Source organism: Pagrus major, chromosome 16 (assembly GCF_040436345.1).
Source record: "Pagrus major chromosome 16, Pma_NU_1.0".
Classification (NCBI taxonomy): Eukaryota; Metazoa; Chordata; class Actinopteri; order Spariformes; family Sparidae; genus Pagrus; species Pagrus major.
In genome coordinates, this window is record NC_133230.1 from 21,475,176 (window position 1) to 21,496,460 (window position 21,285).

General features: G+C 38.4%; 1 protein-coding gene across 1 annotated transcript; it reads left to right on the forward strand.

Annotated features, from left to right (window-relative positions):
* The first annotated feature begins 1,825 nt into the window (after positions 1-1,825).
* ppm1aa (protein phosphatase, Mg2+/Mn2+ dependent, 1Aa) lies at positions 1,826-17,645 on the forward strand. Its single transcript, XM_073483725.1, has 6 exons — positions 1,826-2,265; positions 3,224-4,077; positions 4,184-4,301; positions 5,673-5,784; positions 5,939-5,996; positions 12,458-17,645. The coding sequence occupies exons 2-6, from the start codon at positions 3,241-3,243 to the stop codon at positions 12,485-12,487; spliced, it is 1,155 nt and encodes a 384-aa protein (XP_073339826.1). The 5' UTR covers positions 1,826-2,265; positions 3,224-3,240; the 3' UTR covers positions 12,488-17,645.
* The last annotated feature ends 3,640 nt before the right edge of the window (positions 17,646-21,285 follow it).

Sequence of the window (21,285 nt, forward strand, 5' to 3'; positions counted from 1 at the left end):
CACAGATGGAAAACCACAACAAGCCAAGCTCCCTCTCACATTGTTAAAATGTGCAGCAGTGCAACACAACAAAGCATCATATAGCCAAGAGAGGGATGGAATATTTTGTCCAAGGCCTCTAATGTTTGCAATAATGCACAGGTCAACAGAGAATGAACAGGAGAAGCTAAAGGTGACCTTGACAGTGGGCTCTATTAAGACAGGTACAGACCGCTCTACAGCTGAATCCTGAACATTACTTTTTACTTTTAAGGCATATTTGGACAGAAAACATTAAGTCTGTAAAGTACTGGTTGACTCATATTCATCACAAGTTGACAAGAGTGTTTCGTAGCAACAAGGACATAGACTCCTGTAAGTGCATTTTTTTGTTAAAAAAGCTGTGTTTCTATTTACAGGTTTAAAGTTGCCTTATGCAACATAGGCTTGAAGAACCCTCTTCTGGTTCTGAACACCACAGACCAATTATATGGTTATCAATGACAATACTTAAACACTTGACACTTTAGTCTTGTGCTCTGTATTTAATTTTCTGGGAATCTGCGGGTTGAGCAACTAAGAAGAGTTTAATAGAAATTTAAAAAACACACACATGGTGGTTCATTTACAGCCTGATTCCAGTATACTCAGATTTGATATACTTATATTTGACCACATCAAGTCCAACAAGCAATTCATTTCAAATTCTAATATATATATATATATATATATATATATATATATATATATATATATATATATATATATATATATATATATATATATATATAATTTTTATTATTTTAGAACAAACTAAAAGCCTCATTGCAGTACACTACACACAGCCTATTACTTGCATGTGATAGGTACATTTCAATCCTTGTGCAGAAGCTGCCCCATCACTGTCAGCAATCATATGACAGAAGAACACAGTGTACTCAAGATGCATGTTTTCGTCAAGGGCTACATTACATCCCGACACATGTCTGACATGATGTGCTGTATCTCAGATTTCGGAGCCTATGCACTTGTACACATGCCCTCTGTGAGGCAGCCGCAACTCTTCAGGGATGATGTCATATTTTCGAGTACGCAACCCGCAACATCCGGGTCTTGATTCTGTGGCTTTGTGCTATAGACGTGTTAACAAGACCTGGATAGTGCGTTAAAAGATGGCGGCCCATCAATTTTCCGTGAAAGTTGCACACCGAGTCTAGACTATACACCGAAAAAGTCACCGTCATTTTTCCTTTTTTTATATAGTAGACAATTAAATGTACAAACTGCGAGGCAATCAGTCATTACAATTATAAAATTGGGATCATATGGTAGCCTACATATAAAAATGCCTTTATTAAAATAGATTAAGCCATAGAAAATAAAATAACAATAAAAAATAAATGAGTAAACAAACAAACAAACAAATTAGGCCTACATATAGGCCTTTATAATCAACCCCTTGTCCTGAGTCATTTCACTTCGGCCCTGGCTTTAACATAATGAGCCACAATCAACACCTTATACAGAAAATCCTTTATTTCACACTTCTAGACGTTTGCCGTCACACCATCAGAGCAGGTATTTGTCCACCTGAGTGCATTATCCAATTCTTCGAGCTGCATGACAAATATTTTTTAACTCTCAGGGTGGACTTATCTTTAATCAGTTCAAAAACATTAAACAATCATGTTCAGAGGATGATGTTCTGTACATTTTTTTTAATTTAATTAATGAATCCCTCCCCTCCTTTCTATCCTTTTCTAATTATTGTATATTTATAAAATGCTTTTGGGGGCATGTGTGCGTCACGTGACGATCCCGGAAGTTGTAATGACGCAGTGTAGCCACAACGCCAAAATCGCTTCACAGCGCAGCGCTGTTCCTGGGGGCTTGCTCTGTGCTCCTCAGAAGCTAACGTTAGCTAGCAAGCTGTCAAGCTGTCCAGTGGAGAGGCTGGGACAGACGTTTCAGCTTCCCCCAGGCTTGGCCACACAAAGCTCCGGCCCACAAATTCCCAAGAAAATCTGTGAGAATATATTTTAGATCGCCAGCTGAGATGATGTAATGCATCACAGGCGTACGCAAAGAGGGACCTCCGCACCTAAACAATTTATATGCACTGAGTCTTGAGTGACGACTGCTCATTGCTAGCTAACTGGCTAGCTAGCCTAGCTAAACCGCTGCAAACCCCCAAGTTTCGTCGGTGTACCTCTCTGGTGTGAACAGCGACCAGTCATTTTCACTGTCGCGGCTTTCGTTGCTGTCAACCGGTATTTTGGATATTTGGTAAGTCTTATAATGTTAACTCTGAAGCCAGTAAGTGTTGAGGAAGGTTGGGCTGTTAGCTATCCTAGCAGTGTTAGCATTAGCGATAATACCTTTAGCAAGGCCGAGGGCTCTCCTTGCTTCAGCATAACGTTAGCAAACCATGGCAGACGGAGGCCTGTCAAAGTTAGCAGTGAGGGACAAGGGTCAAGGCCCGCAACAAGGCAAGGCTGTTTGTTTATTTGGGTTGTGGTTTGCACTTGCTACAGACCTAACTTTTGTCGTCAATCCAATCGCCAGAGCTATCCTTACTTAGCACGTTCGTGATGTACATTAGCTTACCTTAATGTTAGCATTAGTGTTTGATTTGTCAGATCCCCTTAAATTGTTCTGTGGTGGTTATCGAGTAAGTGGTAAGTCGGTAGCTAACATTAGCTCTGCAGGCATGTAACGATAGCTTTAACTACTCTTACCCCGACTAGCTAGTATGGTTAAGTGTTCTGCTTTGCGAAGGTCAGAGAGATGCTGTCCATTGGTGTATTTATAATACAATTAAGGCAAAATAACTTAATTCTAATCATTACATTGAAGCATAAACTTGATCAGCCAGTGGCTTAAGGGCGTTTCAATCTGATCCACACCAGCAGTGCTCCTAATATGTAGTCAAAATGTGTCCACAGGTCCACTATTTTTAGATTAGAGCAGGGGGCCTGAACTCTGATCCAAGATGCTAATCTTTTGCCTCAAATGGATGGATTACTGGCTATCTGATTTAACAAAATTAATATAGAAAGTCGTTCTGTTTAGGTAGACAGTTTGTATATCTTTTGGGAACACTATTAAATTTTTTTTGCTACGTATGATTAATTAATAACTTGATTAGATCATTGGCTTTTTATTATCATTGTTATTATTTTTAAAACCCTGCATTCCTGCCATATCATGTAAATAGATTTGTTTCTTTTATTTTGTGTTACAGGTCTTAAGAGGGACACAATGGGTGCATTTCTGGACAAACCAAAGATGGAAAAATATAATTCCCATGGTGAGGGTAACAACCTAAGGTATGGGCTGAGTAGCATGCAGGGTTGGCGAGTAGAGATGGAAGACGCACACACAGCAGTAATTGGTCTGCCTCATGGTCTCGACCCCTGGTCATTCTTTGCTGTTTATGATGGGCATGCTGGCTCTCAGGTGGCCAAGTACTGCTGTGAGCACCTGCTGGAACACATCACCAGCAACCCAGACTTCCAGAGTGCCCTGCAGGACGACCCCTCTGTAGACAGCGTGAAGACTGGGATCCGCACAGGATTCTTGCAGATCGATGAACACATGCGAACCATCTCCGAGAAGAAGCACGGTGTGGACCGCAGTGGTTCCACTGCTGTGGGGGTGATGATTTCTCCGAGCCAAGTCTACTTTATCAACTGTGGCGACTCACGTGGACTCCTCAGCCGGGGCGGAGCTGTGCACTTCTTCACACAGGATCACAAACCCAGCAACCCTCTTGAGAAGGAAAGGATCCAGAATGCGGGTGGTTCAGTCATGATCCAGCGGGTTAATGGGTCCCTAGCTGTGTCTCGGGCTTTGGGAGACTTCGACTACAAGTGTGTGCACGGAAAAGGCCCGACAGAGCAGCTTGTGTCTCCTGAGCCTGAAGTTTATGCAATAGAGAGATCAGAGGGGGAAGATGAGTTCATTATATTAGCATGTGACGGCATATGGGATGTCATGGCCAATGAGGAACTGTGTGACTTTGTCAGGTCAAGGCTAGAGGTGACGGATGATCTTGAAAGAGTCAGCAATGAAATTGTTGACACCTGCTTGTATAAGGTATGGCATGCCCACAATAATGACATTAACATTTTGTTGCATGCTAGTCTGTTTTTGGTGTCCTGGTTGATTTTCACAACCTCTGTTTTTGTTCTTTATTTTTCAGGGAAGCCGGGACAATATGAGTGTTGTGTTAATCTGCTTTCCTGGGGCCCCAAAGGTATCTCCAGAAGCAGTGAAAAGGGAGGCCGAGCTGGATAAATATCTGGAGGGAAGAGTAGAAGGTAGGGGAGAAAAACTATATTTTTTGGGATAGTGAAAAGACGCCAGGACTACTCCACACTTACTTATACACTTGCTCACATTGTTCAATTAGATGTATCAATCAGTAGACTTTTATCAAGTAAGCTGAAGAGTCTAAGGTTTAAAAAACCACGACCACCAATTACATTTACTGTCTTTGTGATTTTGAAAGAAAGAGACATATCTTCACTTAGGTTACCATTTTGTCCTGGAATTAAACTATACAAATGTTACTCAATGTTGACTTGAGAACCGGGAAAAAGTGTGTGTCTACAGAACCTTTTTGTGGTTAATATTTTCCTACTGAAGGTACAGTTGCTGGTCACAGGTCTCAAAAATCATTATCACTCCCTCTCAGTGTTACACCGGCAAACCTTTATACTTTCTGTTAGGAGGAGAAGCCAAGGGAAGTCAATTATTTCCATACTGTATATAGACCAAAATCGCATATAGAAAATGCACCTCAAAGGGCTTAACAATCTATACAGTACATGAGACTGTGTATCCCAACTTTCGATTCACATATGGACAAAAACATTCCTAATAAAACCCCTTTCAATAGGAAAAAAGGGGAACAAAAGCCTTCGGAGGAACAGAGGAGGGATTGCTCTTTCTTTCCAAGTCTGTAGATATTTTGTGTATAGAGAAAAATAAAATTAAATGAGTTAAAATTAAAGGTAGCAGTATTTTTTATTTGTTTACAATGATTGCTAACTAATTGCCTCTCTCCATTACGTTGTTAACTGTCCCCAAAGTCTGTACTGAAAATGGAAAAAGGACGTTGAAGTTTGTTGCTCCCTCTGCCTGGAATCAGTTACAAATTTGCCTTGAGTGTTGTGTTGAGTGTAGCTACGGGATGCATTTAAAGTGTTTCTAAACTATTTTGAAGAAATTACTTCTGGCTGTAGATTTTTTTGAATGTTGTTTTGATATTTTATGACTCAGCAGTTTGTTATTTGTCTTTGCTTGAATTGTTATGTTTGTTCTGTGTCTGCAGCTGTGTAACTGTGCTGCAGCCTGTCTTGGCCACGACTCTCTTGGAAAAAGAGATTTTCAGTCTCAGTGAGACTTTTTTCCTGGTTGAATAACAAATGATGTTAGTCAAGGAGTGTGTCAATATCAATAATAGTATTGGTATTCACTTAAAACCCAAGCTTAACTTCTACGCCTCAGTCTTAACATATTATTGATCTGTAAGTAAGGAAGTTTCAACCACAGTATTTCTCCACTGAACATTCGTGATACGTTTCAATTTCACATATCAATCAGATGTTTCAAAAAAAACAAACAAAAAAAACTCTTGCACATTTATGTGAAACGATTCAAATGAATCTAATTTTGTTTTCCAACAGAGATCATCAAAAAGCAGGGGGATGAAGGTGTCCCAGATTTGGTCCATGTTATGCGGACGTTAGCATCTGAGGCCATCCCTAACCTCCCACCAGGAGGAGAGCTGGCAAGCAAGTGAGTGGGCTTTGTGGTTAGCATTAATGGCAATCTGATGACAAGTTTGTCTTTCTGACGGTGATTGTCAGTTAAATCACTTGGCATCTTTTGTAAAAAAAATAAATAATCTCTTTTGAAAACTAACATCTAACATTATTATACTTCCCTTCAGACGAACTGTTATTGAAGCGATGTACAACAAACTCAACCCCTACCGAAGTGATGACACAGTAAGTATCCCAGCTTGTTTCTTTATCTCTCTGTAAGTGTGCTTGGCTTGGAGTACGCATGCTTTTTGATGTGTGACCAGCACATTTTAACCAATGTTATGCATTGTGTTATTAGTATTTTTAACAAGATGGAACAAGGAAATATTCTTTTCAACTGAATTTTATTTAAAATGGAGTTGGGGGGGAAAAAAAAGGTACGGGTTGAATCTGTGATGACCGAGTGACGTGTCCAGGGTGTCTATTTGCCTTCTGTCCAGTTTATGTACATCTGAAAATATAGACTAGGGATAAAAGCACATTTTTTATTGTAATAATACAATTTTTCAGTATAGCTGACACAAGTAGAAGTTATCTGATTGTTTCCCTTGAATATTCCTTGTAAAACATTAGACACATAACTTCGTAAAATATAACAAAGGACCACAGTTGCATTGCAGATCCTGTGCCAAAAAGGCTGTTTTGTACCACATGAGCTGATTTCACTAATTAGTGCTCTATAAATCAAAGATGAAAGAGCTAATCAGTGAAATTGTCTGGTATTTGTGTGCATGGAATAAAAACCTACATTCTCTGACATACTAGTTTAAAAGAGACATTGCTCATCATTCCTTTGCATACAAACAGACCTCAAAGCTGTTGCCCTTGTTCAATCCGATATCATTCTTTTACGTTTTTAGCAGATAAGCTAGCAGTGTCGGCCAAATTTTAATTGTGCACAAGTCATCTCGTCCTTGACAGTCAAAACTGGTACATTGTTTCAGTATTTCGTCTTTGTACAGAGATGGACTTTTTAAAATTAGTGTCACACGTTGAATAAATCTAGAAATTAGGAAACAGTTGGACCCCTTGACTTCCTCCCTATTATATGGTGCAGCCTGAATATTAAATTAACCACCAGTCTACACAAAGCTCTTCATGGAGAAAGTGAAATTAGGTTCTTACAAATGTCTACAAATGTTTTCTCAAAGTGACCATAGAAATCTAACACAGTACTTGGTTCTGTATTTCCAATGAGTAGTCATTTTAACCACCTTGGCAGCATTTGCACTCTCCAGGTAACATCTTAATCATCTTTGCACATCGGGATATTGTCCAGTAGTTTGCAGATTTGCGACAGCTTGGTGAAGCATGAAGGTTAGATTCTGAGAATAGTTTTATTGAAGTAAGTACAATAATTCTTAATGACTTTAAAATTAGAGCTGACGTCTGACGCCCGACCACCCAAGGACCTTTAACAGTCTACATATCAACTTAGTAATTGTGCCTGAAGTTAGTTTTTAATTCATTCTTTGTTGTAGTGTTGTGCGTTGTACCTAATTGCGAGTAGCAGTACTTTAACATCCCTAGTGCGCTGTGATTATATTTTTACAGCACAAACATCCCCCTAGTATTTGGTCTATATGTCTGTATTTGGCCCCATTAATTGTCAGTATTCCTGTTGCTCAGAGATACTCAACTTTCGGCCCACAGACTGCATTTGGCCAACCATTTTCTAAGTCGCAATGAAAATAAATGGATTTTTTTTGTTTTTTATACCAATTGGTAAATGTGCAGTAATGTCCCTTGGCTGGTAGATATGCCAGTGTCATATTTTGGGATAAAGTAGACTAGTTATTTACAGAGAGAAGAAGGCTGATCTTTGCAGGATGCACACAGTGCAGTAGGATCAGATGGTGAGCTATGCAGGGGAGGACAACTATTAGCAGAAGAGGAGCAAAAGTTATACATAAATGAGGATAATTCTGATCCCATGAATGTCTTTTACACTAAAAGAGCTTAAATACGCTATTAATTCTGCCCCTAGTAGAAGCAGTGTGTTTAAAATGTATGTTTATGGATCATTCGAATATTTGAGTGATTGCATGATTGAAGAGGTTCCAGCTATGCTTAATGTTGTATGAACCCTTTCAAATGCAACCAAAGCATTAAGAAATAAGATGTAGTTGCCGCTCTCATTTTCAGTGGATAAGTCGGTTAATTTGAATATAAGGAATTTCGAAGAAAGGCCTTTTAATGTTTATTCATCGTATCTAATAAATATTACTGTTCGTTTGTTAACTGGCTCCTGGCCTCCTGTCATTTTGCAAAAGTGGCCCCTGGGCAAAGCACCTTGAGAAAAACATAAAAATCCTACACACAACCACTCGGTGCGACACTGTCAGGACCAGGCTTTATAACACGTAGCATTATGGCTGAGGAGTTCTGTGCTCTTTTGTGACTCTCTTTGCCTTGACTTACAGTATTGACTTGCTTTCTTTTTGAACCTCAGTTATTCTGTCATGCAGCGCTTTGTTGTTCTAGTGGCCCTACCTGTCCGCCTTGCCTGGTTGCTCGGTTTGGATAGACAATCACTTTTATAAAGTATCTGCAGTCTTTACAAACCTTTTAGTAATGGAGCCCATTGTGCTTTGTAACATTTTAACACCTTAGAAACAGTCTGATATCCTTTGATCAAGGAATCTATCCACCACAAAAGACCTTCACATCAAAAGAGAATGTTTTACTGAGTATAAAATATATTCACAGTCAGATGTTAACCCGTAGAATATAAAGTTCTTGATCTGTGACAATATCTCTTCAAAGCCCATTATAAATTCCTGCTGTAGCACCACAACTGAAAAGGTCAGGGGGCATGTAAATGGGTCAATAAGGCTATATAAAACTTATTAAATAAAATTGGAGTGGTTTTGTTAAAAAGATACCAGTTAGTAACCAAAGTTTATAGGGTTTATGTTCCAAAGCACATTATGTAACTAAAATCTCTCTAAGAAAGGATGTCAGATGTAGTCCTGAACACAATGACTGCATACAGTGCTAGGTCGCAATAGATCAGCCGAGCTGAATACATTTTCTCTTGTCTTGTGCGTAGTTTGTGAGTAACCTTGGACTCTCTGTGGTAGGTATTTGACTTAAACTATGACGGTAATGGCTCTGCCTGCATCAGAAATAATCACACTTTACAACAACTTCCATTATTTTCTTGAATTTCCTGCCCAAATTTGAATACCTTAGATTAGGGGGGCTTTTTTGAAAAGTTTGTGGTCCACAAGTGTCAGTAACAAAACATAGGTTACCACTATACGACACGACTGGATCACGTGGGCAATTCTTCTTAAAAGCAGCAATCACAATATTGAAATTTTAAATATCCTCTTCTCCCTTTACGTCACCTTTTGAGGCATCACTCTCCTTTTGAACAAAACTCTTGAAACAACTTCATCACCAAATACAGTCAGAAGGCATTATTAATATTAATGATAATTTCTGTCCATAAAAAAATCACAGCGGTATAAGATAAAATCTTTTAGGGTACTATTTAAAAAAAACAAACAATAGACTCGTACAAAAATCATCGCTCTTACACAACTCTCTTTCTCCAGCAGACACTGTGGAAACTACAACAAAATAAAAGACGTAAAGCTTTTGAAAACATGCATCTACCTCTCACTCAAGCTAGTATCCATTTATAAGTAGTCTGAAACATGTTGGCTCAACAGAAATGCGCTGAAAACAAATAAAATACCCTAAGGGCACATTAACAAAATTATACATAAATATAAAACAAATAAAAGACAATCACCCTGTGTGATGTGACCACGTGTAGAATAACGTTAAGTGGAGCCATGACATCTACACATTAGCGTCACAACATTTGTCACACTGCCCTCAACTAAACTGTGGTCCTGTTACATCTTGCATTAAATAAAAACCTTACTTAAAACGTCGTGCATTTTTTAACTAAACATTGAAAGTACCTTTTAGACACAATTCTTGTCAACCTTTTTAACACCTTATTTCTACAAATTTTAATCACTTTTTAACGACTTTATAAACTCACATAATTATAAATTTAAAATTGAAACGTACACAATAAAACATCTTAAACCAGCTCTATTTGTAGACCTTAACTTAAACTGTGGTGGCATTCTGAAGTAGTAAGCCTCTGAAGCTGGTTTGTCTACTAGCAGCCAAACTGGTTGCAGACAGTGCACTCATTATAGCCATGTAACAGCATGTGTAAACATTACAGATGGCCCGATCAAGTTTTTTTTTTTTTTTTTTACTTCCACCTTTAATATTGGGTGTGTCTGCCAATACTGACGCTAATCTGAAGATTACGTTTGCCAGTATATCACAGCTGCCCAGTGCACACACATTCAAATATCAGGTACACCTACTGAATTTGGCACAGTTAATTGTTTCTTGAGCTACTTGCTCTAAAGACTGGTTCAAAACTCTACCTTGGTAGGCTTAGATTATGACATATTAATCAAAGTTTAAGTCAGAGAACTCCTGAAAGTGACAGGACACGACCAGATAGACTTATCGCTGTGTTGATGTTGCCACTAGAAAAACACTAGTGATTGTACAGTGGCATTACAGTGGAGCAAGTTCATCATTGCAGACATCTGAATCAGACGCACCACCCAAATCATTTTTCATAAAGGAGAGCAGATTTTCACAGTAAAGAAAGGATGGACATTTGATGAGGTTCATTTTAGCCGATACAATCGATTAATTTATGCCAGGGGCCTCATTTATTAAAAAATATTTTAGATTTATACTTGAACTTAGTGTTAAGATCATTCCTGAGGATGTGCATATGGTCGATTCATAAAAGATACCGAGCATAAAAAAACCCACTGAAGCGGTTTCTAAGAATCCCATTTGCAACTTACACACCTGTGATCTATAGATCTCAAATCGACTTAAATTGACGGCACCTGCCTTGTGACTTCCCTTGTACATACCTGCCCAAATTATTGTTTAGTCAGAAATAGCCATCGAGCACAAGAGAAAAACAAACTTTCTGGAAGACAGGACCACAGCAATGTTCGAGGGGATTAAACCAGGCTATATGTATTATGCGTTGGACTAAATAGTGAGTTTACAAACAAAGCCAAACATGCAGCTTGGGAGTGTTTCACTGCTGCAGTAAACAAGGTGGGGCAGAAAGACAGAACGGTGGCCGATATTAAAAAGAAATTACCCCATTGTCAGTATATGCTTTAGATCTTGGCATATAGTTATTGAACTAGAAATAAATTAATCTATTTTTTACATCTCTCGTTCCAACCAAAAGGATAATCAATGCCAATGTTGTGTCCAAACTTAAAGTGGAAACTCAAAAGGTCTGTGTTAAACAAACTGTCTGAACAATTTGATGCATTACTTACAAACCTAGAACAACCCTGAAAGGGAGGGAGGACGCTTTAAATAGATCGGAACATATTTGTATGAAGTAGTCTGCTTTATCATTTTTTTGATATCCCATCCTACATGTATTTTACGGCCGAAGTCCAGGTCTATGATATGCACATTTTTGTTTTGATCTGCCCTGTTTGGTTGTGAATACAGCTGTATGGACATACAGCTGGCATGTGTCTTGGGGTCTGCTTTTTGAATACGTCATATCCAGAGCCAAATCAATCACATATGGATAAAGATTATATGTAAATGTAAATAAATTCAATCAGCGTCTCTTATGAAAGCGTTGACTAGTTCTAGTTAGATGGATTAGTTTGTGTGATCCTGGCCTGAAGGTTTTAGATGTTTCCCGGTACCAAAACACCAGTTTCAAATGATCAGCTCGTCATCAAGCTCTGCTAAAGTCTGATAATGACCCATTCATTTGAATCAGGTGGGTTGGGGTAGGGAAACTTCTAAAACGTGCAGGGCAACAGGTCCAGAGGACCAGGATTGAAGGACACTGATGTACAGTATGATAGAGCCAGACTGATGCTTCGATTTTGGGGCCGATACAGATAAAAAAAATTAAAAAAAATGTTGATAGTGATATACCAGCTGATTTAAACACATTTTTTGCAATGATAATATTATTAATATATACTATTTAAAATATTTTTACTGTATAGGGATGTTAATTCATTATAAATTAATCACTGTTAAGAATGTATTAACCGGCAATCAGAGATGGCGACAGATCCATCAAAAATCTATCTTGTTACAAATTACAAATACTTGCTTTTCAAGTTAATAAGTTACAAATAACTTGTAATTTAAAAATTACAAAAATACATTCCATACAAACGGATATTACATTTTAGCCATATAGCAGTTTCAATATATAAATAACTTAAGTTAAGTAAATGATGATACATGACAAGGTGGTCTTATGAAACAGAATTACACTTGAAAGACGATGCGTTTTCTGTGGCAATGGTATATGGTTAACTTGTATGCTTGTCAAGTTAATTAACGAAGCATTCCAAAGAATACATTAGATAAAATAATTATCATCTGTAAAAGTATTTACAGTTACATTAGAGACTTTGGGGAAAAAATGGTGTTGATAGACACGTATCTCTATCAACTCCTGGATGATATTGTTATGTCAGTTTGTGTCAATGATGCTTAAACCTGTCCAGCTTTTGATAACGATCTGGTGGATGTAGAGCCAGAGTCTGAAGGGTTTCTCCTTCCTCTTCTCTCTTATCAAGGACTCTGCGTCCACAGACGATATGTGGTAACACAACCTCCTACCACTAACACAGCATAGAGTTTACAAACCACCATCCTCTCAAGACCCACAGCAGCTCAGCTCAGCAGTCTGTCTCTCCGTCACTCTGAGCTTTTGGTTTCTAAGAAGGGAATTTCATGGGAGGAGGAGGAGGAGGAGGAGGAGGAGAAGGAGGAAGAGGAAGAGGAAGAGGAAGAGGAGTTGCATGCACAGACCTGGAATAGTGCAGCACCAGTCCACTCTGGAGTTCAGGATCCCTACCGTCTTGTCTCCCCTTTTTTGTTCACCCACCTTAATACTCTCCTCTAAAGTAATCCATAACAAGTCCACAAGGTCTTTTTCTTTTTGTTAAATAATCAGCTTAAGTAGTAAGATTTTTTGCTGTAATTAATTTGATTCACATTTCCTTGTGTGTGTTTGTATATTTCTGTTTTTGTGAAGTGCAATTGTCCTGTACAAACAGCCTGTATTTAATGCAGCTTGATTTTAAGTTAAAAAATGAAAGAAATGAAAAAGAGAACCTTTTATGCACTATCTGCCTTTTCCTGCTCTTCTGGAATTGTAACAAATGTCTATTCAGTGAATATTTCTGCTTGTCCTCCAGGCACAATGTCTCTGCGCTTTTACTTTTCTTTATTCTTTTTTTTGTTTTTTTCAGTTAGTCTATTCTCCTTTAAGAAACGGGTAAATTGTATAGTTGACAGCACAGTAAGCTCTCTATATCAAACCATTTAAATCCTAATTATTTTTTCCCTGTGCTTTTTTTATTGTATTTTATTTTTGTAAGTGGTTTTCTGTACATGCTCAAATAATAATGGCAAAGGTGTTTCTCAGTCATTTTGGAAGTGTGAAGTGAAAAACATTTTGTTTTCATTTCCTCAAGGCATCTAATGAAAAAAAGACCCCTGTTAACACGTTTGTCTGTGCGAATAGATACTTGCAAGCGTGCGTGGGTGCTTGTGTGTATGTATGTGCGCACGTGTGTCAGTGTAAAGGCAGATCTGTATGTGCAACTCTAATTTAAATTTTGCTAAGGTGGCTCAGACAACAGACCAGTCTGGAGTTTAAGGGAATTGCTCTCCCAATGCTTAACCCATTGTTTGCCCCTTTTTTCAGCCAATGTTCCATATCAACCCAACATAGGCTGTCACTACTTCTTATTCCAAAAAGCTTTGGATAACAGAGTTTACATGCTGTTACGCTGTTTGAACAACTTCAAGCTAAATATCAGAACTATACTGTAACCTGAGATGACACAAGTAGTTCAATTTACCCAAGGTGTGCAGTGGTTTGCAGCTAGTCACGTCTCGACTAGTTTACACATCTGTTGTGTCATATTTAGATATCAATTTCTAAACATACATTGTTACCAGTGCCCACTGTGGGTGCCATATGATTTATAATCACTCGTTTCAGCTTTATGACAGCCTATGCCAAGTTTTATGTTTTCATGAGATTCAGTTTTTGTATGTGGTACAGATAGATTTTTAGCTTCTACCTTTTTAAATATCTGATAATTTGACTGATGTGAACAGTTTAAGCACTGACTATTTTAGAGAAAATCGCCCATGATAGGAGAAACTGTTGACTCTAAAACTAAACAAGGCTATTTTTTGTGATCTTTATTTGGACATTGACACCAAGAACAAATCCGCTAACCACAATGAGTTCTCGTGGTTGTATAGTAACTTTTTATTCCCATCGAATTTGCTCATCTAAAAACTCTCCCCCACGGCACCACAAGCCAGAGCACAATACAGTTTGCTGCTATAGTGTATGATCTTTGGGTTGATTTACTTTTTAATTTAATTTTTCAGTTAATTTCCCCCTCTGAAAAGATTAATAGACTAAACTCACACAGTAGATATATTTCTTGGAAGAGAAATGGTTTTATTTCAGATTTATTTTCTGCCATTTTTTTTTTTTTTTTGTCTAAAATTGCATTGTTTGAAATTATGTATGTATATATTTTTGACTTAAACTTTCAAGGAATAAATCAGTTGCTTGAGTTAGTTTTTTTGCCATGGACAAAATGTGATTCTGGTTTGTCTCTGGATGGTTAGTTGAATTTGTGTGTGTCCCTGTAATCAATTTGCTGTCCCTCTGATTAACATTGGACGTTTGAACATTTTCATTTAAATGATACACAATATTAAAGTACTACATTTGTAATAATCCATTAATCAAAATGACAATCCTAACTATTTCACCACATTTAGGTTAGTGGTAGGTAGCAAATGATTAAATCTTTAACAAAAACACTGTAATCCTAAATTAGCTGCTTTCTAATGTGCTTTAGCGGCGAAAAGGCCAAAGACCGCTCTTATAATGGCAAAGACTATATCACAAGAAGTAACAATACAGAGAACAACCTAGCAGCAACCCTGTAAAAGATGTTTAAAATGTTAAGCAATTAGAAAGTGATTTATCTCGAGATTCATTAACAGTTAACTTTTAAAGGTACTCAGTGGAGTTTTTGACCACTGGTGGTGCTGTAGAGAAATGTTGAGATGAGCGGGTTCTCACTCTACGAGCACGAGGATGAACATGCAGGACGAAACCAGGGAACGACCTGGAACACAATTCTGTTGACTGCAGGGGGCAGTAATGTGTATATCAACAGTTGGTGTCATGGTAATGTGGCATGAAAGTGTTAATGAACCAATAAAAGATGATGAAACTGCAAGCTCATGCAAAAATTGTAGGTTAATGTGATGTATGGAGAAGCATTGAACATGTTTGTTAGGCCTTAAAGATGCACAAAATGCATTTTGGTAAGAAATGTTTGAATGTAAACCTAACTGTTTACAGTGGAAACTCCATTGGGTACCTTTTAAACAGTCACCACAGAAATAACATTAACAACAACACGTTAAAAGACTCGAGACTGTAAACATGTCAAATAGGAGAATTAATTTAATTGTTTGCATGATGTGGTTTTACTGAATATTCCTTCCTATAAAAAGTGGAGAAATCATTTCATTCACATCTTTTTGGTTTAAATGTCAGTATTGCATTTCAATACTTACCAATACTTGTATACCTACTAATGAAAACCCTTCAAGTCAATTTATTCAGTGCGTTGGATAAAAATGTATTAGTGTGTGTGAAGATGCCTTTTTTTCTTTAGATAGTCAGTTTATATTTGATCTGTAAGCTGTTTTATTTTGTGCTGCATTGCTTGTAATCATTGAGTGCACTAAATGTCTCTCATCAGCACCCAGCCGCTTGTTGCAAACCTTTCAGGTGCTGACTCTAAAAGGAACATTTTGTGCAGTTTTTCTTTAAGGTTAATAAGGAACAAACAATATTTCTTTGCATCTCTAGGCCATCGATAGGCCCACGGCCCTGGACTGTCCTGTGTTGCCCCTGAAATTTAACAATTCAGGATTAAGTTACGCTGATTAATGACCCGTTTATATAACCAACTTGCTCCACAGAATAAAAAATAGAGAAGCTAGCTTTTTAATACTCAAAATTGCTGCAGCTGGAATGTTAGCAGATATTAACAGTGGCTTGGTTGTGATTCATCACATCTGGGTGTTTTTTTTAAAAAATCATTACAATTTCCATCACATCCTTGTCGCTACCCCAGCCGTCATGAAAACTGAACAAAAAAAAAAAGACCCCAAGCATCTGCTCCCCTTGTTTTGCTTTTTCATGAACTGAAATACCTCATAACATTTATAGGAAGTGTTTTTGTCTTGTGTTATGTAGATTCAAACTGTTCCGAAAGCAGTTCACGTGTGGAGACTTAAATGAAAGCGGTTTTCTTGTGGCTCGCCCTCACAGAACTTATGATTTTTAACACTGATCTATTTGAATGGGATACGCCTGTGCTCATGTACAGTATTTTAACAAGTTGTGCTGATGTTAGGACAAAAAAAGTAATGATTTAAGTGGCTACCGCAAATGACAACTTATTTGAGTTACTAGGAACACTATTAGCCATGTTGTATAAGCTGTCCCCCACCCACCACCCCCCAAAAAACACCCTCGAATGCTCACCTGTGTAATTTAACTTGTCCACTTGTGTGATGCTCACTTAGCTCAAATCTAGAATTGTATCGAGAGTTCAGGGTTTTAGAAATGTGAGATGTGTGACTAAATGACAATAGTCATATGCACTGATCATCTGTTTAATCAGCTTTTTTTCTTTTCAGAAAATTGTTATTGTAGAAAAAAAAGATTATAAAGCTATTTACAGAGTTACCTTTGGTTGCCTGGAATGCATCCTGTATATTCTTGTACGGAGGACTACCTGGCAGAAGTTTGAAGAGATTTTAAATGCTTGCGCCCTCTTGTACATATTGATGTACCTCAGTTGTGGCGTTTACTGTGTAACCCTTAGCAGTGGTGGTTTATTTGTCCCCTCACAGGGCGACCTGAGCCTCACTTTGCTGACCTTTTTCAGCTCATAAATAAGCTCACCGATTTGCCTTACCCAATCTCATGTTGCCCCCTAAAGTACTTGTTCAACAAACACTATGAGGAGTGATGCTGCTGACATTGCTCTCTCACAGATTAAAAACTGTCCCCATGTTAGGGTACTTAAGCTATCAACAAAGTGACTTTGTCCTGGTTCTCACAAGGTACAACTTTTCAACCATCGCTGGTTTGTATGCTATTTTTTTTCCATGTTACCTTATTGAATCTCGGTCTTGAAAGCTTATTTAATTTTTCACTGCAGATGATGTCATACTTTTAACAAATGCAAGTGTTTTAACATGGTAACCTCGTAAGCATTCAAAATGTGCATACATACATTCATGTCTGCTATATTTATGGTTACATTCGAGAATAGCTTTAGAGTGCTGTAGATAAGTATTGTCAATGTTGATTCAAATGCTTCTCAGAGGCCTCTGTGAGTGATTTTACAAAGTTCAATAACTGTATATTTTGTATTATGTTCTAGCTCCAAAGGAATGGCAGAAAAAAAAAAAAAGAAAATGTTTAAAAAAGCTTTGTTCCCTGAACTAAATTGTACTATTTGTGTTGTCGATTGAACAAATTGCATTCCTTGCTTGTGAATTGATGCATTTCTCTCCCTGCCCCTTAAATCTTCTCCCCTTCTTTCCCTCCTTTCTTTCATTTTTTAGCCTTTGAAGTTTGAATAAAATTTCTAGTTTGCAGAATGTATTACTAAATAAATGGGTTGTCATCTTGTACCTCTCATTTCATCACTTTTTTATCTGTTTGGGCCTGTTGCACAAGTGAAACTTTCTACGATTGTAAAGAAAAAACACTTGACGGTTTTTATAGAGAATGCAACAATAACTTGGGAAAGAACCTTGTGCTTCTTAAACTTGCTTTTCAACAGTCATGGGGGAGTAACTTCAATGAAGATTATTTATATAGGGAAGAAAACAAACAAGCATTTATTCATTCCATTGTGCTGATCTTTATTTCACTAAAATTCAACTCGGATCCTTTTTTATTAGTTACTACTTCTATCATTGATAAAAGTTATGGAGTGGGGGGTCATGCCGGAGTTTGAGAACCACTGCACCACTACGTGTCAGACTCATACAGATGGAGTAAAGTTGTGTGTAGATCAACTGCATGGTGACACTAACTAATTACGCTGTATGCCGTGTAGCACAGGCATTTTAATCATCATACAATGCCACACAGGTCTTATTTATAATACCTTTTATCTTCTTGTCTGGCAATGAAGAAGTTGCAACACAGAACCTGAACAAATGGCCGTGACTGTATGGAGTAGTTTGGCGTATTGTGTTTTTTTTCTTGAATTTCTTGAAAAAATGTAGGAGGCAGTCTACTTTAAATGACTTTCAGCAAGTCCTCATGTCAACTCCAGTTTGTGCCGCTCATGTGCGATTACATTGGAGACACAGAGAGTCCAGTTTTTAAAAACTTTAACAACATACAAGTTAATTTAACAACACTCACAGCTGTTCTGAAGGCATCTCTAGGATTATTAAGACTTATCTAACATTTAGTTGTGCCTGTTTTACCTAATTTATCTTTCAGTTTATTAGATACAATACATGTAGGCATGGTTACTAATTAAATGCAATGTATATAGGTCTTCTAGCCGTGGCTAATTTGCAGTCCTAGTCCCTGGTTTGGCTTTTGAGGAATAAAACACATGATACAACACTCTCAAATAGACATAGACAAGTAGCCACTGTAGGCAGTGATTGTAACAATGACTAAGTCCAACAATTAAGAGTAATGACTGAAAATAAGGAGAAAGTTTGAAAGGTAAAATATGTATGCTTTATATAACATGTAACTCAGTGTTCACAGATTTGACTTTGTTTAAGCCAAAGTTTTGCCTTAAAATTTAAAGCATCCTAAAATGGTAGCCAGAAATGACATACAGAACGTTCTTGCTCGGTCTGCTCAGTTTCTTTCCAAATATTCTACATTTTCTGATGATAAAATGCCAAAATATTTAAACTAAGACATGTCGTTTTGGCCTTCAGGTTCAGGAAATGCAGTGGATCAGTGCAGTGGACAGAGTATTTTCTAATCCAGGGTGTTCTTTTCAAGTGCTCTCAAAAAAGCTTCAGGGCTTTCCAAACATCACCTGGTAATTATCTTTAGTAAAATCAATACTGAACTCTGTGACTCAGAATCTGATGAGAGGCACAAACAAGGGGGCCACCCTCATGTTACACATTCAATCTGTGTGTGTGACTCAATGCTTCAGTTTGTGTTTGATAATCAACAATCCCTTTTGGCGCTGCATGTTGGAGCCCCACGAGCTCGCTAAAGCACCAAGGTGCTGTCGACTTATCTGGGTATCAGAGTCATGTTTGTCTGCCTGCCTTTTCTGTCAGTGTGTGGTGAGTGCATGTAAGGGGCTTGAGCTCAGAGGATGGGGCAGGGCAGACCACGGCCACTGGGATTAAGAACCGTGGGAGGGATTACTTTAAATGTCAACATAATGTCATGAGCTGTGTTAGAAGGTCAAACGTTCAAACGGTGCTCAGTGGCGAGCAGTTAATAGATCAGGTACAATTTGGATTGTTGTGGCTCCTGTGATGAATTGACTGGTGTGCTAAAACAAGCTCTTTTTTTTTGGAGATGTTTTTGTGTGTTATTCGATGTTAGATTTATCATGCAGTTTGATGTTTTTGTTCCTGCAATAACTGTTAATATTGCTTAATTGCATCTAATTTATGATGAACTTTATCTAAATGAGTGGCTTTTTCTTTTTAGATATGGAACAAAATGTCTCCTATGCTACAATTTTTCTTTTTACTCAACTGATCGATGCAAAAACAGCATCCTAATCAGGCAGGCAGCTAGCCAGAGGGGGGCAGTGTTAATAGCTGAGACAGATTAGAAACACCAGCTGTAGCATTCACACTCAAATAGTCCTCTGAAAGTTAATTGATGGTCATTGTGTATTTTTATTAAGTAGATGTTGATGACAGCTTTTAGTTGCATGAAATAACAGCATTTAACACTTTTGACTTTTAAGGTGTCAAGTCATCCAGAAAATTGTGGCACATTTGTCATCCACATGTAAGCTGTTAATGGTCATCTCCACTCTGTCGTGGCTTTTAGCTTCTTTGTGTTAAACATGTCCCCTTTTTTATTTAAAAAAAAACAAAAGCTGGCAGTTGAGCAAAATCATAACTCCCATTTCAAACGAGCTTTGTTTTGTAAGCGTGTTCATGCCCCCTTTGAGCTATTTGCATGTTGGAACTGCACAAAATGTGACTCATTAGATCTCGGGCCACCTGTGCACCCCTAATGAATCACACTGGCCTTATATTCCACCACATCAAAAAAAAAAAAAGAAGAAAAGAAGAGAAAAGCGGCCACGTCGGCAGAGGCCATCATCAAATGGAGCTGGCTCGTCATCTGCCTGCCATTGTTTAGCGCATGTCATGCTCTGCTTCTCGTGGCGGAAAAACCCATTTGAGCTTGACTAATGCAGCCATGCAGACGCAGCAGTAAAGAGGTGGGGGTGGTGGAGCACACCGCATACACTGTGTGGATGGTCTCTGCACTGAGGTCACTGAGCTCCACATTTGCTAATTTGCTTTGGAGTGCACTTGGAGCCAGATTTTTTTTCAGGGTTGCTCTGTAAATAGGAGGTAATTTTTTTTGTGTGGATTGAGTTAAGCACAGGAGAGCAAAGGAAGGGGACGTCTTTTTGAAAGGTGTCTCGTGGTCGAGACATAGCTCAATTAGGATCAAATCCGACAAAATTTTGTCCCTCCTCTATTGCTGCTTCTTCTTCCTCCTCCACCCGCCATGCTTTCCATCTCCATTTCCTCTTTCTGTGAGTGTTCTCGTTGCCCGAGGTCAGTTTGTCACAGAGAACACAAGCTTTTCTCACTTGGTTGCTGCGATTCAATGATTGGTGTGTACAAACAAGCATATCAAGCAGGGATGACATGCACCCCCCTCACACCCTCAAGCCCTCCTCTACAGACATCGAATATGTCCTTCCTGCTCTCTCTCTCTGCTACAGTCTCTCTCTTTCCGTCTCTCACTTACACCGAGTGTCCCCTGCATGAGGTGGGTTACACAAGCCGCTGCCCTGGGAATCCCGGGCCAGCTCATTATCCTGCACCCCTGAGACACAGCTCACTGTAAATTAGGACATCAAACGATGCAGGCTTGTTAGAGAGCCACAGATACACTCATTACCATCAGCACCTTTCCTTGTTAGAGCCTGTATCAGCATTAGCTTCCGCCACCACGTCCTGTCCTGACGTTCCTCTGCCCTGACTGGAAGGTTTAGGATTTATGTCAGCTCTAGCCAGCAGGTCAGTGCTGTTGTGGTTGAGATATGCGACTGATTGATCAGTGGTGGCGGGA

Bases quoted from the DNA above. Each gene is read 5' to 3' on its own strand.
- ppm1aa (XM_073483725.1), top strand. From the start codon at position 3,241: ATGGGTGCATTTCTGGACAAACCAAAGATGGAAAAATATAATTCCCAT. The intron at 4,078-4,183 runs GTATGGCATGCC...TTTATTTTTCAG, and splicing joins TTGACACCTGCTTGTATAAG to GGAAGCCGGGACAATATGAG. The intron at 5,997-12,457 runs GTAAGTATCCCA...TCTCTTATCAAG, and splicing joins CCTACCGAAGTGATGACACA to GACTCTGCGTCCACAGACGA.